An 18,555-nucleotide genomic window follows, 5' to 3' on the forward strand; every position below is an offset into this window, starting at 1 on the left:
TTTTGATGTGACGGAAAATCTTAAAAAGTTTTTGGATTTTGGGGTGAACTATTTGGTCTTGTTTAGGCCTTGTTTAGTTCCCGAAAATTTTCGCAAAATTTTTCAGATTCCCCATCACATCGAATCTTACGACACATGCATAAAGTATTAAATATAGATAAAAAATAATTAATTACATAGTTTAATTATAATTTGCAAGACGAATTTTCGAGTCTAGTTAGTCTATGATTGGACAATATTTGTCAAATACAAACGTGCTATAGTGTCCATTTTGCAAAAAAAGTTGGAACTAAACAAGGTCTTAGTTCCTGAACTATTTTGTAAAATGGTCTAAGATTTTTCGTCACATCGAATCTTGCAGCACATGCATGAAGAATTAAATATAATAAAAAAGTAACTAATTGCACAGTTCATCTGGAATTACGAGACGGATTTTTTAAGCTTGGTTAGTCAATAATTAGACAATAATTATCAAATATAAACAAAAATACTATAGTAGATATTTTGAAAAAAAAAGTCACAACTAAATAGGGCATTTGTATTTGGGAGAAATCAAGCGAGCATGTGAAGTGGCATTATAGAGTCCGCGTCCGGCCTTCAGCAGCCTCAGCTCTAGTAGATTCTCGACAGACCGTTGGATGGCAAAGCAACGTAGCAGATGATGCTAAAGTTACGTTGTGACTTACTGAAGCAACGTTACTGAATCTGCGTCCGATATCCAAATATGCCCTTATCAGTGTTTTCTTACGGGTCCGTAGCAACAGTGCCAATTACCCTACTGCTCTAGTTGCTTGTGCGTTACCATGGTATAAATAATGTTTTCTCTCATAATAAATTAGCATCAACATCAGGGTTGGGGTTTAAAGTTTAACAGGTATTGTAGCATTTTCGTTTTATGTCCACCATTAATTAATTAGTCTTAAAAGTTTTATAAATAGTCTATATTTAATACTTTATACATGTGTTTAAACATTCGACGTCCGATGTCACGGACGGTAAACTTTACCACCCGTCCGTGCAGCTTTCCACTGTCCATTCAGGCTAGGGCAATCGTTAGCTCTAGTTTTTGCCGGCCGCCGCCACCCACCCACGCACGGGCATCAGGGCATGGCGCAGACGAGCGCACGACCACAGTGCCGCTGCCGCACACCCACCCACTCTAGCAAGATTGCGAGATTGTGACGGCATCGGATGCGGCGGCCTCGGGCGCTTCCTGCGTCGTCGAGAAAAGCTGCGGCCCTGCGGAGCGGGAGTGCTGGGGTTCCCCATTCGCGGGTTCGGCCGGCGTCCGGGGCTCCAGGCAGCCGGCGGCGAGAGCAGCTAGCGACCGTGGTGAGCTGACTTCACCTGAGGTGTGTTCTTCCCCGCACGTTCCATCCTCTTTTCGCACCCGACGTTCCTTGTGTTTGCTCGCCCATGTTCCCGTTCCGCGAGGATCGGAATCGGAACGAAGTGGGCACATGCCCGTCTGCTAAGCGCCCATCGCCTTCCTGACCTCCCGCGCCAGCGGCGGCGGCTTGCTGCCTGCCTGCCGGGAAGGGCGGCGGCTTGCTGCCTGCCTGCTTGGTACGGGATATTCTTTCTTTATTATACTAATACTAATATAAAACACTATGTCTCTATAGTCAACGTCTTCTTTGGCTGTCACGTAGCAACTGCTGCATCTATAGTCTACATAAGAGCAAGTGTTATAGCAGGCTGCAAGCGAGCTAAATGCTGAGGTGGAGGAGAGAGAGTAAAAGCTGGTTGTAAGCTTACAGCCAGTTCAGGCACAAAAACCAAATGATGAGCTAACCATTATATGAGTGGGCTGTAAGAAGACTGTAAAGACTTACAGCCAGCAGCTGGCTGTATTATAATACTTGCTCTAAGCACCATGTCTATACATCCGGGTTGCCTATATATCTGATAAAGGCTTTCTGACTGCAAACATTTCCCATACAATCACCATGGTGGTGCTCCTCATCAAGCCTCCCTTGAGCAAGCTCGCCTTCTTCCTCATTTGCCTTGCCACATTCGTGGCACAGACCTCACTGGCAGCTCATGGAGCAATGGCCCCTCACCGGCCTCACGCCCCCAACTCCGACCAGCTCGCGCTCATGTCATTCAAGTCACTCGTGACGAGTGACCCGTCGCGCGCCCTGGCGTCGTCATGGGGCAACATGTCCGTTCCCATGTGCCGGTGGCGCGGCGTGGCGTGCGGCTTGAGGGGACACCGGCGGGGCCATGTGGTTTCTCTGGACCTCCCTGAGCTCAACCTGACTGGCACCATCACCCCTGCGCTGGGAAACCTCACTTACTTGAGGCGACTCAATCTTTCATCGAATGGCTTCCAAGGGATCCTGCCTCCAGAGCTCGGTAACATCCATGACCTTGAGACTCTGCAAATTACCTACAACTCTCTCTCTGGGCAGATTCCACCGTCACTTTCAAACTGTAGCCACCTGATAGAGATTTCCCTCGATGACAACAATTTCCATGGGGGAGTACCCAGTGAGTTAGGCTCCTTGCATCATCTTCAGATACTTAGTCTTGGCAAAAATAGACTTACAGGAACAATCCCTCCTACCATCGCAAGCCTTGTAAATCTGAAGAAACTAGTCCTAAGATATAACAACATGACAGGAGAAATCCCAGCTGAGGTAGGCAGCCTTGCCAACCTCAACGTGCTGAACCTAGGTGCAAATCAGTTCTCAGGAACGATCCCCAGTTCACTAGGGAACCTCTCAGCGTTGATGGTTCTTTATGCTTTCAAAAATCAGTTTGAAGGAAGCATTCCACCACTACAACACCTCTCGTCTCTTAGAGTTCTTGGATTGGGCGGGAACAAACTCCAAGGAACCATCCCTTCTTGGTTAGGCAACCTCTCTTCATTAGGATACCTAGATCTTCAGCAAAATGGTCTAGTTGGTCAGATCCCAGAATCATTAGGAAATCTTGAGATGCTTACAACACTTTCTCTCTCACTAAACAATCTTTCAGGCCCCATACCTAGTTCGCTAGGCAACCTCTATGCCCTCACTCAACTTGCTCTACCGTATAATGAGTTGGAAGGCCCTTTGCCCCCTTTAATGTTCAATAATCTTTCCTCCCTCGAACTTCTAACTGTAGAATACAACCACCTGAATGGGACTCTACCACCTAATATCGGAAGCAACCTTCCGAAATTAAAGTATTTTCTCGTATCAGACAATGAATTTCAGGGCATGCTCCCGTCATCCCTTTGCAACGCCTCCATGCTTCAAGTTATTGAAACAGTAGAAAACTTTCTGTCCGGAACGATTCCAGAATGCTTGGGAGCTAAACAAACGAGCCTGTCTGCAGTCACAATTGCACAAAATCAGTTTCAAGCAACAAACGATGCTGATTGGAGCTTTGTGGCTAGTCTGACAAACTGTAGCAACTTAGTTGTACTTGATGTTAACTCGAATAATCTCCATGGCATGCTGCCAAATTCAATAGGTAATCTCTCAACACAGCTGGAGTTTCTCAACATTGGAAACAACAATATAACTGGAACAATAACAGAAGGAATCGGTAACCTCGTCAACTTGCAAACACTTTCCATGCCTCAGAACTTTCTCATAGGTGCTATTCCAGCATCTATCGGCAACCTGAATAAGTTGTCCGAATTATCTCTGTACGATAATGCTTTGTCTGGACCCTTGCCGGTAACTCTTGGCAATCTTACACAGCTAACTAGACTTCTCCTCGGTAGAAATGCTATAAGTGGACCTATACCATCTACTCTCAGCCATTGTCCTTTAGAAGTATTGGATCTTTCTCACAACAATCTTTCTGGTCCGACACCTAAAGAACTCTTTTCCATATCAACCTTGTCGCGTTTCATCAACATTTCACATAATTCCTTATCTGGGTCTTTGCCATCAGAAGTTGGAAGTCTAGAAAATCTGAACGGACTTGATTTATCTTATAATATGATTTCTGGTGATATTCCATCCTCCATTGGTGGGTGTCAAAGCCTAGAATTTCTCAACTTATCAGGAAACGTCCTTCAGGGCACAATTCCACCTTCACTAGGAAATCTAAAGGGCCTCGTAGGGCTTGATCTTTCTCGCAATAATTTGTCAGGGACCATTCCTGAGATCCTTGCCAGACTAACTGGCCTTTCTATATTGGATCTCACATTCAATAAACTCCAAGGTGGAGTTCCAAGTGATGGGGTATTTCTCAATGCAACAAAGATCTTAATCACCGGGAATGATGGCCTTTGTGGCGGTATCCCTCAACTTGGATTGCCACCCTGCACCACCCAGACTACCAAGAAACCACATCGAAAACTTGTCATAACAGTCTCTGTATGCAGTGCATTTGCTTGTGTCACGTTAGTATTTGCATTGTTTGCACTCCAACAAAGGCGCCGCCAGAAGACAAAATCACATCAACAAAGTTCGGCCTTGAGTGAGAAATACATGAGGGTCTCTTATGCAGAATTGGTTAATGCAACAAATGGTTTTGCATCCGAGAACCTCATCGGAGCTGGGAGCTTTGGATCAGTTTACAAAGGAACAATGAGAAGCAACGACGAGCAAATAGTGATCGCTGTTAAGGTTCTCAACCTCATGCAGCGTGGTGCATCTCAAAGTTTTGTTGCTGAATGCGAGACTTTAAGATGTGCTCGACATCGGAACCTTGTAAAGATATTGACTATCTGTTCAAGCATTGATTTTAAGGGCCATGACTTCAAGGCCCTCGTGTATGAGTTTCTACCGAATGGAAATTTGGACCAATGGCTGCACAAACATATCATCGAAGATGGTGAACCAAAGGCACTAGATCTGACTGCAAGATTAAATGCTGCAATTGACGTGGCATCCTCACTTGATTACCTTCACCAACATAAGCCAACGCCGATTGTTCACTGTGATCTTAAACCAAGTAATGTTCTCCTGGACAGTTCGATGGTTGCTCGTGTGGGTGATTTTGGGCTTGCGAGGTTTCTACATCAAGATATAGGTACTTCAAGTGGATGGGCATCAATGAGAGGATCAATTGGGTATGCAGCTCCAGGTACCTTTCATTTCCTCTGTTTACTGCACTAGGATGGCTTCATCCAAAGCTCAAGGGTTTCTTAGTGTCAACTTAGATATATATGTTGAGCTCAGCAAAGTTAACTTTTTACAAAATTTGAAGATCTTATATCTTGAAATTACAAGAAACTACTTTACTACATACTTACACGTAGTGCATTGGAAATGAATTTTAACATTATATCAGAATTCTTTTTGACAGAAGTATATCAGAATTCTTAATGTTATTTTATCTAATTTAAAAGAAAATGTCATTTGGTTTGTTTCAGAGTACGGACTGGGCAATGAAGTATCCACCCACGGTGATGTCTACAGCTATGGCATACTATTGCTGGAAATGTTTACTGGGAAAAGACCAACAGACAACGAATTTGGTGAAGCCATGGAGCTCCGCAAGTATGTTGAAATGGCACTACCAGACAGAGTGAGTATTATCATGGACCAACAGCTACAAATGAAGACAGAAGATGGCGAACCAGCCACTTCAAACTCCAAGCTGACAATTTCTTGCATCACTTCAATTCTGCAAGTTGGGATTTCCTGTTCGGAGGAGATGCCCACAGATCGCGTGTCTATTGGAGATGCTCTGAAAGAGTTGCAAGCGATTAGAGATAAGTTTGAGAAGCTCCTCTGCAGTGAGGAAACATCATCATCCCACTGAAGGTTCTTTAGGTGGGCTTGAGATCGATATGTGTGAATCTGTGAGTGTGTGAATGTGTGATTGCAAGAGAGAAACAACAGAATTTTCAACAATGTTGTAGCAACAGTGCCACAAGTGGTCGCAAGAATAAAAGAGAATATAGAGCAAAGGAAGAGAGCATTCGCTTATGTGTAGATGTTGTTTTCCCTTTGTTTGGGGAGTGTGTTTCCCTCTTTTCCTGTTTCTTGGGGCCTTAACACTCCTATTGAGTGTCTTTGCTTGTACAGAAACTCTCTTTCCTTATCTTAATTGAAAGGCAGAGCTCATGTCATTGCGTTCAAATGATATATTTTACTACTCTTTGAGGAAGCACCAATATTCTTCCAAATAAAGTTGTAGATCCTTTTCAATTGTTTGTTTGAACTAAAGCGTTTATGTGTTGATCATACTGATCTTAACAAGACCCTAAAGAGTTGTGTTCATATTTTTTTTTTCACAAATCTTGTATGCATTTTTTTTCTTATTACAAATCTTGTGTGCACAATTTTGTTTCACTAGTATTGTGCAAAATTTTATCCATAAAAATCTTGTGTGCATAATTTGGTTTTGTTTAATAAAATATTGTGACTGGGTGTGGTTGTGCCACCGCGCGCGCCCAGCTCGCCCTGCCTCAGAGTATGATCTTGGGTGCAAGCTCCAAGCCCAGCTGAAAGCGAAATGCCGGATGGTCGCAGCATTCAGAAGAGCAGAACAGGCCCGGAAAAACAACCATTCAGATCAGCGGTTGCATCCTGCACAAGTACTGACTGTGATCGATCATACTGGCTCTTATTACATTGTCATCGGCACAAACTGCTAGTGGTGTCAATTGCTCTGAGGCACTGTTTAATCCCCAAGTGAAAAATTTCGTGACACTGTAGCATTTTTCGTTTGTTTATGGTAATTATTGTCCAAACATGAATTAACTAGGCTCAAAAGATTCGTCTCGTAAATTCCAACCAAACTTTGTAATTAGTTTTTATTTTCGTCTATATTAATACTCCATGTATGCGTCTAAAGATTCGATGTGACGAAGAATCTTAAAAAAAAATTCGTAAGGTTGCTTGCCTGATACACATACACTTGGTGGTGCCGTCAGGGGAAGAGCAGAAACCGAGCTGGAGAGGACGTGCACGACGTCACGCATGGTGGGCCGTGCGTGTCTGCTCTCGCGGATCGGACGCACGATATTCCCACCGTGAAGAGGCGAGCGATCAGGCCGGCCGGCTCTGGCGGCAGCCGGGGGTGCGCCACGGCCAGGACTGCCGCCGTGTCCGTGGGTCTCGGCACGACGCTCTGCGTCTCGTCGCCCCGTGCAGCGTGTACGCGTACTCCGCACGCACCACCTACTCCGTGCCTGTCACTGTATTGCTATGGCAACGCAACAGTGTATGCCGAGCGCACGTCACGTTCTTAGTTCTTTACCAGGAGCGATGTACCCATTACGTGCCGGCGACGACCGACATGGGCTCCTGCGCCGCCACCGCTGTCGTGGTGCCGGAGCAGGACGCGCGCGGCGCGGCTGAGGAACTTGGCGAGGCCGAATTCGGCGACGTGCGCCTCCATCCATCGCCGAGAGCACACTCTGCCGATGGCGTTCTCCTCCCTGAGGCACCCGAGCACGTCGTCATGTTCTTGAACCGTGTCATCTTCCACGCCGTAGGCCGCCCACGGATTACATGTAAATTATGTAATTATGGACTAACTATACTTAAAAGATTTGTCTCGTAAAATAACATATAAAGGCCCTGTTTAGATTGGAGATGAAAAAATTTTAGATGTCACTTCAGATGTGTCGGAAGGATGTCGGGAGGGGGTGTTTAGAAACTAATAAAAAACAAATTACATAGCTCGTCTGGAAACTTCAATACAAATCTATTAAGCATAATTAATCTGTCATTAGCATATGTAGGTTACTGTAGCACTTAAGGCTAATCATAGACTAACTAGGCTTAAAAGATTCGTCTCGCGATTTTAAACCAACCTGTGTAATTAGTTTATTTTTTATCTACATTTAATGTTCCATGTATGTGTTCAAAGATTCGATGTGATGGATGAAAAATTTTTAGATAGGGCCAAAGTCTCATAAAATTTGATATGATAGAAAATCTTAAAAAAAATTTAGATTTTAGGGTGAACTAATTAAATAAGGCCGGAATAATAATCCACGTCCTCGTCCGCTGTCCCTTTCCACGCGTAACGCGCGTGGCACATTCATTGTTTAGCCCATGGTGCACGTCAGAGTCCAGTGAGTGTCAAGCGTCACGTATTCACGTCCGGCGCGGCAAGGCAGAAGCGGAAGCCCGTAGGAACTTTCCTCCAAGCCCCCATGCAGGGCTGCAGGCCGTTGCACGCAGCACTTCCCTGGATACCTCTGGCCCGGCAGTTTCCTCTCCTGGTTGGCGGCTCCTCCATCGACGCCGCCGCTGCACACCACTACAGCCGCAAGTGCGTCATCATCAGTTTACAGCCTGCTGTCAGTCATTTAATAGTATTTTTTTTTTCATAAAAAATCAGTCAACGATATTTTTTACAACCGGCGCACACAGACTTGGAAGTTGGAACGCCAACCAACGCGGCAAGTCAGGTCCATATATTCCATTCCATCCATCCATCCGGCGGCGTGCGCGCATCCAAAAGAGTCCAATGCAAGTTGAGCGCGGGCGCGGCCGGTGCAGAAGCACCAAGGTCCAACGCCGACGACGCCGTACGTGCTCGCTGTCGCTAGGGGGTGGGCCGGCCGGGGATCCACCTAATAAACTATTGACTGCATGCGGCCACCTGTCCTTGTCGAAATGGTAGGCGAGCCCCGGCGGCAGGCATGCATGAGCAGTGACCGGCCACAGACCACAGTAGCAACAGCATGCATGAGTGCAACAACGAGCGAGCCAGCGCGCGAGTGCCTGTGCTTCTCACTCATGCACCGCCGCACCGGTGGCTCGCTCACTCGCGCGCTCATCACCACACGTTTAGTCACGATGTAGCTGGGCGTCTGCGTCTAGCGCTGCATAATTGCTCTAGGTCTGTTTGGTCGAAGTTGTTAAAGTTTAATAGGTACGGTAGCATTTTCGTTTTATTTAACAATTAGTGTCTATTCATAGACTAATTAGGCTCAAAAGATCCGTCTCGCAAATTACTCTCTAGTTGTATTTTTAGTTTTATAAATAGTTTATATTTAATACTTCATGCATATGTCCAAACATTCGATGTGACTGACAATAAACTTTAACTGACGCAACCAAACGGGCCCTAGTCGTCTCGGCCGGGTCCCGGCCTGCAGTCCAAGACAATTATTGCCATATCAAGCCATATCTCTCGTGATGAATTGAAACAAACTAATTTGATGTTTACAGATTTTTTGTGTATTTTTAAATAAAATTAGTACAATTGGTACAAGCTCCATGTAGAACAAAGCTAGAAACTATTGATATTTTAGAACAAAGTCGGTATGTTTAGAACAAAGTCAGTAAATTCTAAATTTACTCAAACTAGATATATACACACCTCAAATTTCCCCAAAACAGTTATTTTTTTAAAAAAAAATAGATTTCTTGTTAGGGATGTGGGTTGTTGGGTGGATCTAATTTTTACGGTGTCCAAAATAAACTTTTAGGTTCTGCCGGAGTTTTTCTACGACGCAGGTGCACGAGGTTTGATGGGGCTAGCATGCATGGAACTAAATAAATGGGTCCTATAAATATATTGATGTGGGTATAGATGCAGGGACGAAGCCAGAAAAAAATTTAGAAATGGCTGAACAAAAGTTCTACATCAACTTAGCTCTACTATTACTCCTCGTAAATATAGATTAATAATGAAATTCACAAAATATATCTAAAAAATAAAGTGTTCTGTCCACACTACCTTATAAATTTGTGTCTAAAATTAGAAGAAGAACACTAAAAATTCCACTGGACCAGCAGCGGTAGGGGGGCTGGAGCCCCCCTAGCCCCCCTGCTGGCTTCGTCGCTGTATAGATGTAGATATTTTATTTAAAGAGTGAAACATACAATCGGTTCTTAAGTTTTTCACATTTCATATTAGTGTTCATTAACCGTCATTCAGCTTTTTAAGTAGTTCACTATAAATCTAATCATAGACCTGAAGTCATACTTCAAATAAACTATTTGAAAAGTTAAAGGACCTGTATAATCATTTTGAATAGGTAAATGAGAATGTAGGAAAAATTAAAGAATAAAGACCCATAGTGTATTGAGTCTCTATCAAATAATCGGGTGTCTGTACATTCTTTTTCATTTTTTTATTTGTATTATTTATCTTCTACCTCTCGCCCTGACGGTCGGCCACCGCGCGCTAAGGTTCATCCCAGACCGCCCTCTTCCACTCTCTTCCACCCTTGTCATCTTCTCCAGCTCTAGCGAGCTCATCGATCACCATATTCTCCAGCTATCCATTTATCCTTGTAGAATTTTAAATTTACCCTCTCTTTATTTAACATTTGTTTAGTTTTTTAAAAAAAATACAAATTCCTCGTCACATCGAATATTGCGGCACATGCATAAAGCAATAAATATAGATAAAAAATAACTAATTACACAGTTTATCTGTAATTTGCGAGACGAAATCTTTTAAGGTTAGTTAGTTTATGATTAGACGAAAATAATGAACTAAACAAGGCCTAGTTCATAAAAATACATGACGACACATCAATCATCATCATCACCAAATAATGACCGAGGAGCCTCACACAGTCACACATCCGGCATTCCCTGTTTCCGTTGCTGTGTCGCACTCGCACGCCTCGTGCTCGTGCTCCCTCCGCCTTCCTTCCCTTCCACCGTTTGCTCTGCGTGGCCGCGTCTCCCCAGATCGCAATTCGCAAGAAACGAACCCCGCCCGCAACCCACCCTCTCACCGCGGCATTTCCTCGAACGCCCCGCGCGTGCCGCGCCCCTCGCCGCCCATGGGCTCCCTCCCGGTGCCAGCCTCGGCGGAATGCGCCCCGCAGGGGCGCGCCACGGTGTCGGCGTCGGACCTGGCGCCGCTCTTCTCCGCGCAGCGCCGGCACCTGGACCACTTCTTCGACAGCCTCGACATGTCGCAGGCGGCGGCGTTCGCGCAGGCGCTGATCGACGCGCCGGGCGCCGTCTTCTTCACGGGCGTCGGCAAGTCGGGCATCGTGGCGTGCAAGATCGCGCAGACGCTGGCGTCGCTGGGCTTCGCGAGGGCGGGGTTCCTGGCCCCCGTCGACGCGCTCCACGGCGACATCGGCGCGCTCTTCCCCGGGGACGTCCTCGTGCTCATCTCCAAGTCCGGAGCCTCCGACGAGCTGCTCGCGCTCGCGCCCTGCGCGCGCGCCAAGGGCGCCTACCTCATCTCGCTCACCTCCGCGGCCTCGGGGGCTGAATGCCCGCTCGCCGCGGCCTGCGACCTCAACGTCCACCTGCCGCTGCAGGGAGAGGTGTGCCCCTTCGGCCTCGCGCCCGTCACCTCCACCGCCATCCAGATGGTGTTTGGGGACACCGTCATCGCCGCCATCATGGAGGCAAGGCGACTCTCCAGGGACCAGTACGCCTCCAACCATCCCGCTGGCAAGATCGGCAAGACCCTCATCTTCAAGGTGAATCAATCACCTCTAACCCTAACATAAACATGCTGATGGCATTACAGTTACTTGTTTTTTTAAGAAACGCTCAAATTACTTTGTGCCGACACCCAGTGAGATATGAGATCCCAGACACCCAGACGCTTTATCACTGCTAGGATTCCTTCACCGTTGCGTGTCGGTGGCGGTGGGATCGGTTCAAAATTGCCTTGGTTAAACGGTCACTATGATTCGATAATCTTGTCGCTATCCAACCGACATTTTGTTTCTGTTCGTGGCTACCTATCATGTTCTTTTTTGTGGATATGGAGGAGATCTTATTACTTGTCGTTTTCGCAGTCGTTTTGTTGTCTCAAGAAGAATACAACAAGCTCAAAAAAAGAAAAAGAAAAATACAACAAAGTGCCCCATCATTTGTGTGCCATTTTGTTTAATTGTGACCATTATCTACAAATGTCATAGCAGAGGATGATGAGTTGGGTGTGCATAACTTGTCATATTTGAATGATTGTTTTGTTCTATTCATCTGCAAAATAGTTACTGAATTCTAAAACAGGAGTAGATCTTGTGTCTTCAACCATCTGATTTCTGTGGGGCTGTTGTTAAATCAGCATCTGCAATATCTTGTGCTGCCACCCAGTGGGAGACATAAGATGCCAGATGCTTATTTTACTGTTGCGTGTCGGTGTCGTTGTGTGTCGGTGTCGGTAGGATTGGTCCAATAAATAGCCCTAGTGAAATGTGCTTTATGATTGGATAATTTTATCACCATCCAACCGACATATTTCTTTTTGTTTATGGTTACCTGTCATGGTCCTTTTTATATGCAGATGCCTTTTTTTTTGCTCTTTTTCCCTATTGCAAGAACAACAAAACAAAAAGGTTCCTGTGTGTATTATTGATTGCTAATAGTGACAGTTATTAACAAGCTGCGTAGCTCTGGGAGATGTGTAAGGCCAGCTGTTCATGACATGGCATATTCGAATGAAGCCCTGTTCACATGCAAAGTAGTTACTGAAAATGAAAACAAGCTTAGATCTTGTTTTTCCAGTTATCTTATTTCTGTGGGTGTTGTTATTGATCCAGCATTAGCATGTGTGTCATTTTCTTGTTATATATAGGCGAGGTGTGCATGACTTGTCATTTTTTAATGATTGTTTTGTTCTGTTCATCTGCAAAGTAGTTACTGAATTCTAAAACAAGAGTAGATCTTATCTCTTCAACCATCTGATTTTTGTGGGGCTGTTGTTAAGTCAGCATGTGCAATATCTTCTGCTGCCACCCGGTGGGAGACATAAGATGCCAGATGCTTATTACTACTAGGATTCCTTTACCGTTGGGTGTCGATGACGGTGGGATTGGTCCAATAAATAGCCCTGGTGAAATGTTTGCTTTATGATTGGATAATTTTGTTGCTATCCAACTAACATTTTTTTTCTGTTTATGGTTACCTGACACTGTCCTTTTATATGCACATGCCCTTTTTTGCGTTTTTTCTCTGTTGCCAGAAAAACAAAACAAAAGAGTTCCTAATCATTTGTGTGTATTATCGATGGTCTAGTGGCAGTTATTAACAAGCTATGTAGCTCTGGGTGATGTGTAAGGCCAGCTGTTCATGACATGACATATTTGAATGAAGCCTTGTTCATGTGCAAAGTAGTTACTAAAAATGAAAACAAGCTTAGATCTTGTTCTCCCAGTTATCTGATTTCTGTGGGTGTTGTTATTGATCCAGCATCGGCATGTGTGTCATTTTATTGTTTCTATAGGTGAGGTGTCTTTTAGACTCTTTGTTTTTACACAAACACCCTGCAGGTTAAGGATGTTATGAAGAAACAGAATGAACTTCCTCTGTGCAAGGAGGGAGATATGATAATGGAGCAACTCACTGAGCTCACCAGTAAAGGTTGTGGTTGTTTGCTTGTGGTTGATGAAGAGCATCATTTGATTGGGACCTTCACTGATGGTGATCTCCGGCGGACATTGAAGGCAAGCGGGCCAGCTATCTTCAGTCTCACAGTTGGAGAGATGTGCAACAGGTTTGTCAACATGAACTTATATTACCTGGCCTGTATGAATTCCTTCTTTCGTAAGTACAGCGGTATTTGTAGGATGCTGAGATCTTTTCAGTACATCTGCAATTTGGAAATGGCAAAGTACAAGCAGTACTTTCTTGTTCTTTCCATATTTTGTTTTCATCCTATTTCTGAAGTATTGTTATTTTATAAACCATATAAATTTGGACGTATTAACCTTTACAGATTGCAGGAGTAGCTGTACTATGAAAAACACAAGTCTCTCTCTTTCTCTCTCTCTGTCTCTCTCTCTCTCTCCCTAATAGCTGAGTAGCCTATATCCTCGATACAACATGCTAATAAATGAAATTCAATATAAATTATGCATTATATAGCTCTGGGGTTCATTGTTTTTGCAGAACTGTATATGTATATAGCTACATTGTGTTTTACTGGGAATAAACATTTGTTTGTCAGCAGCAATATACTTCAATATACAATGTGATAAACAGTTTTGACTGAGAATAAGTAGTTTTCTTACTACCTCTGTTTTGTTTTTTCAAGAGTTGGTTTTCATTGTTTGGTTCTATTAATTTCTCATATGAACTTTGTTTGCGTGTTCAAGCTTTGATGTAAGATACACTATCAAAGAAAGAAAATTCTGTCTCATTATCGAACTGGATTTGGAACATCCTGCTTTTCTGATCTTTCAAGGCTGCATATTTGCCTGTTCATTGTTACATTCAATGAAAATAAATGCCTTTGGTAGTTCCATATCCAGTTGTTTTGTATAGATAATGCTCAGTGCCGTATATTTGTGGCGTCATATGCAAGTCTTGTCTAACTTCCCTGCACTCTTTAACAGGAATCCAAGAACAATAACTGCGGAGGCAATGGCAGTTGAAGCCATGGAGAAGATGGAGTCACCTCCTTCACCTGTACAGTTCTTGCCTGTTATCAACGATAACAACATCGTGTGTGGGATCATCACATTGCATGGATTGGTCTCTGCCGGATTGTAGACTTTTGTGCATCATCGACTTCTGCTGGATTGTAAGCTTATGTGCCAGCTTACCGGGTTCTAAACTTCTAGTTGCAGTTGCAGATATCCTTGCTGCCCAGGAGGCATTTTATTGCTAGAGTATTTATGTGAAGCCTAGACTCTTTAGTGTACCCTTATGTATAGTGGTGGATAAGAGGAATATGGTACACTGCTGTTTTGCAGTTGGCTGTTAAATAATGCTTGTGTTTTGTACATAACTTATTTAAAATGTCGATTATCTTGGTTTCTCTTAACGCATCTGTGTGTGTTGCAGACTGAGCTCACGCACTTTGTTTGGCTTAAACATGTTCAAATATAACGTCCATCTTTTCTAGATGACAGATTGTGTCGTGCTCGATTAACTTCTCCATGTGCAAATGCAAACAGATAAGGTCACTGCATCAAGCTGATGCTTACCAAGCACAGACATTGTTCACAAATCACAAGCAAGCGTAGAACAGCTAACTCGACTAGATATGCATTTAGAAGGCGTGGTAGAGTTATACATGCACTCAACAAACACAATAGTTCATCGTGCTTCATCCGGCCTTAAGTCTTTAAGTTCCAGAATTCTAATGGCACACTGTTCAAGCACACCAATGCTCCATACCTCCAGCAACTTCTACTGAAGTCCAAAGCCTCCAACATCTAGCCGCTACAAGCTTCACCTTTCCCATTCAGAATCCGGGTGTGGACGCTCTACCCTGGGCTTGCTGATAGCTGGAGGAGATGGGTGGTGATTGGTTAAAGCCTGATCCCAACCCATGATGTGCGGCAATGCAAACTGCATGAATACAAAGGCCAGGCAGTCAGAAAGTATAAATAGAGCATAGAAAGTAGCAATTCAATTAGTGAACAACAATGGTTATGTGCAAGTGTCAACGCATTCATGACTCATAGACATACACCAATCATTTTCAACAACAACGTAAAGTTCAATAGCATTGGAAATTCCATATGCCTGAAAACACTGACAAGGCATGAATTCATGGGGATGCTGATATATTTTTTATGCCTCTGGTAACACTGATAAACCAAATGGAAACATTGAAACTTACACTCAGAGTTGTGCGCATCACAGCAAACTCAGCTTTTGTGATAGGGACTGAAAGACGATCATTAGTCTTCTCCACGCTGTTCACAACAGCTGCAAAAAATGGTGCATTTCCGAGATAAACCAATCAGTAGACAGTTTTAACCAGGTACAAGGGAACATATCAGATAAAAGAACATTGATGTCGCACTGCAATGGTAAGTGCTAACTAGCTATAGCACGAAGCATTTCGTTTTTCATTTCAGGAAGCTGTTTTAACAGTGGCGAAAGCTCCAACTTAATACAAGAGACTATCTGATCAATGGGCAATGCCTCAATAGTATTCACAAGATTATCATGTCCTTTCCGGTAAAGCTTTTAGGCTAGTAGTAGTAGCAGTGCTCAATATTTGGTAGATCAAATATCTAACATTACAAAGACAGGCAGTTGAAAATTGAAATAGGAGAGTCGCTTACTTATATTAACAAAGTATCCACTGTCACTGCCAAGTGGAGTGATCGACAGCGATTTTTTCACCATTCCTTCATTACTTGATGCACAAAAAGAGTGGAGTTAGAATGATAATATGCAAACATAACTTCTGTCTGATCGTTTGTGTTCATGCAGTACCACAACAAACCTTGATTTCATGGATGGGTCATGGAAAAATTCACAGGATTCAGCAGGCCCAAGACTTATCAAGCTTCCAACCTCGGTTGGTGACAGAGCAAAGAGCTACATAACATATATTCCACAATCATAAAATTAAGGCACATGCAGTTGGCAAAAATACTAATAGGTCTTATTCAGAGTAGTTATCTTCATGAGCAAATAAACTACAAAAGAAATAATGGCTACCTGTTTCTTTGTAAAGTCATACTTCCTTGGTCCAACAGCAGGAAAGAAGGTCAACATGATTGATCCATTTCTGCTCACTCGAGATCCACCGGACTAATAAAACAGAGAAATTATGATGTGGAGGAAAAACAATGTATGCCCAAAAAACAGTTAAATCTAAAAAGAAAGATACTTCTAATTTGCTGAAACTTGGCAGTATAGGTTGTATAGAAAGTGCAGCCTTTCCCTTGAACACAGTATAGCTTGCATACTTTTTGCTAGACAAGTTATCTGCATATTTAAGGATTAAGCAAACATCAATATTGATGTTACTACTCAGCACGCAGAAGGCTGATTAACAACAAGAACAGAGACAAAGGCTTCACCATCAATATTTGCTGCTGAAGTTGAAACAGCTTGTTGGAATGTCAGTGAACCACTCAAAAGAGATTCTTTTAGATCAAAACCTCTCCTGTGAAAGGAAAACAAGATTTCATAACTTAAAAATAGTCATTTAACTCATCGATCCAGAGATTGAAGACTACAGTAGTGTTAGATGCCGATCTGAATCCAGCTGGCAAAAAAGGCTGCAGAAACATACCACAGCAAAAAAGAATGACTTGAATATGAAACCTCAAGGTTCCGTGGTATTTTTTTTTTAAAAAAAAAACTAAGACATTTGCATGATGTTAATCATCCAGTCAACAGTGTACATTGATACTTGGTAAAATATAAAATGGGAGCTACACAAACATATCAAAGCTGAAAAATAGAAATGGTCATCTGTGTACAAAACAGCTAATTTTCAGCATGACTTGTATTCTCGTCATTACATAGCAGCATCAAATCCAATCCTAAATAAGTTATTGGTAGTGGTATGTTTGATCTTCATGATTTGCCATTTTGCCTAACAAGATAGACTGTTCATTCAAGGCATTAAGCACATCAACTAATCGGACACATTACACTTCAGGCAAATTGATTTATATTATTGAACAATAACTGCACCCACTAATCGACACAAGCAATCACATCCTGAACACTGGATACTATTTATAATATTGAACAATAACTGCGCCCACTAGAAGGGAGAAATAAGTACTCCCTCCGTCCGCAAATAAATGCACATCTCGCATCCCGAGGAGTCAAACTTTTTTAAGTTTGACTAGAAATATATCAAATAATATCAATATTTGTATCTACAAATTAGTATATTATGAAAGTATATTTCATGCTCAATCTAATGATATATATTACATATAATAAATATTAGTATATTTTTATATATATTTAGTCAAATTTAAAAATGTTTGACGCCTCGGGAAACGAGATGTGCACTTATTTGTGGACGGAGGGAGTAATGTTCATTCTATACAGAATATCACACAGGAATGTGCAATCCGCTAACGCAAGGGAAGCGGGGGAATCCTCTACAGCGAAATCTGCACTTACCAGAAAACATATCGTCTGTGCATAAACCCTACCCCTAAAACCCTCACCTAAAACCCCGGGCAGGGGCCACCCTGACTACAGCATCAGGCACAGCAGTACAGTACGCGCACAGGCGTCACCGTCACCCGATCGAAAACCCACCCGAATGGCTCCGAGTGCGCCGAACATCGCCCACGGATAGACGAATGGCACCGCGGCGGCGGCCGCTCCGGGAAGCGAGGTATGAGCGACAGAGTTAGGGTTGAGAGCCGCGGCTCACCTGGAGGCGGAGGGGAGGAAGCGGGAGAGCCGCAGCATCGTCTCGTCGCCTTGAAGGTCGCGGAGGGGAGGGAAGCGGAGCGAGCGCCGTGGACTGAGGGATGGGGAGCGAGAGGGAGCGAGTTTCCTCCCACTGCGGCGGCAGGCCAAGGCGCCGTCTGTCTCGGGGAGCGTGTAGGCGGCAGCGCACCTTTACGGGCCGAAACCTAAGAGATGGGCCTCCATGCCACTCAGTCTAGGCCCAATAATATCAGCCTCCTGTTCGCGAGATTTAAAAAAAAATGAATATTTTTTGAACCTAACACCATTACAAGTTGTTGGATCAATTTGCATCCACCTGTCAAGTTGATAAATTACTCTGTTTCTTAATGCTATTAGGGCGCCGTTTGAAAAGTTTGCGAAGAATGTGTGAAGTCGCCCGATGAATAGGAATTTTTTTCAAAACTCGTAATGGTGTTATGTTCATTTGTTCTCAATGTTCAAGACACCTTCCAAATAGTCTCAGCAGTTTATGAAAACTTTTGAAATGTACAGAATTCTACCTTCAAGTTCTCCAAAAAAATATTCAGCCTACATGCATTCTACAACGATAATGAAAAAAACACAAGTCGATGGAAGCATA

At 43.5% G+C, this 18,555-nt stretch overlaps 3 protein-coding genes across 3 annotated transcripts; 2 read left to right on the plus strand and 1 right to left on the minus strand.

Moving 5' to 3' along the window:
* Positions 1,366–6,033, plus strand: LOC8074657 (receptor kinase-like protein Xa21). The gene is made up of 2 exons (XM_002451525.2): positions 1,366–5,031; positions 5,321–6,033. The coding sequence occupies exons 1-2, from the start codon at positions 1,950–1,952 to the stop codon at positions 5,710–5,712; spliced, it is 3,474 nt and encodes a 1,157-aa protein (XP_002451570.1). The 5' UTR covers positions 1,366–1,949; the 3' UTR covers positions 5,713–6,033.
* On the plus strand, positions 10,406–14,607 carry LOC8074658 (probable arabinose 5-phosphate isomerase). Its single transcript, XM_002451526.2, has 3 exons — positions 10,406–11,311; positions 13,112–13,335; positions 14,177–14,607. Exons 1-3 carry the CDS (start codon positions 10,421–10,423, stop codon positions 14,331–14,333), a joined length of 1,272 nt encoding a protein of 423 aa, XP_002451571.2. The 5' UTR covers positions 10,406–10,420; the 3' UTR covers positions 14,334–14,607.
* LOC8074659 (single-stranded DNA-binding protein WHY2, mitochondrial) lies at positions 14,742–18,110 on the minus strand. The gene is made up of 8 exons (XM_002453291.2): positions 17,935–18,110; positions 16,610–16,695; positions 16,417–16,514; positions 16,245–16,337; positions 16,027–16,121; positions 15,863–15,936; positions 15,412–15,500; positions 14,742–15,137 (listed from the first exon to the last, which is right to left on the minus strand). The coding sequence occupies exons 1-8, from the start codon at positions 17,970–17,972 to the stop codon at positions 15,018–15,020; spliced, it is 693 nt and encodes a 230-aa protein (XP_002453336.1). The 5' UTR covers positions 17,973–18,110; the 3' UTR covers positions 14,742–15,017.

Source organism: Sorghum bicolor, chromosome 4 (genome assembly GCF_000003195.3).
Source record: "Sorghum bicolor cultivar BTx623 chromosome 4, Sorghum_bicolor_NCBIv3, whole genome shotgun sequence".
Taxonomy (NCBI): Eukaryota; Viridiplantae; Streptophyta; class Magnoliopsida; order Poales; family Poaceae; genus Sorghum; species Sorghum bicolor.

Coding starts and splice junctions, on each gene's coding strand:
- LOC8074657 (XM_002451525.2), top strand. CDS start 1,950: ATGGTGGTGCTCCTCATCAAGCCTCCCTTGAGCAAGCTCGCCTTCTTC. Junction 5,032..5,320: donor AATTGGGTATGCAGCTCCAG/GTACCTTTCATT, acceptor GGTTTGTTTCAG/AGTACGGACTGGGCAATGAA.
- LOC8074658 (XM_002451526.2), top strand. CDS start 10,421: ATGACCGAGGAGCCTCACACAGTCACACATCCGGCATTCCCTGTTTCC. Junction 11,312..13,111: donor GCAAGACCCTCATCTTCAAG/GTGAATCAATCA, acceptor AACACCCTGCAG/GTTAAGGATGTTATGAAGAA. Junction 13,336..14,176: donor GTTGGAGAGATGTGCAACAG/GTTTGTCAACAT, acceptor ACTCTTTAACAG/GAATCCAAGAACAATAACTG.
- LOC8074659 (XM_002453291.2), bottom strand. CDS start 17,972: ATGCTGCGGCTCTCCCGCTTCCTCCCCTCCGCCTCCAG. Junction 16,338..16,416: donor CAAGTTTCAGCAAATTAGAA/GTATCTTTCTTT, acceptor CTGTTTTATTAG/TCCGGTGGATCTCGAGTGAG. Junction 16,122..16,244: donor ATGACTTTACAAAGAAACAG/GTAGCCATTATT, acceptor TATGTTATGTAG/CTCTTTGCTCTGTCACCAAC.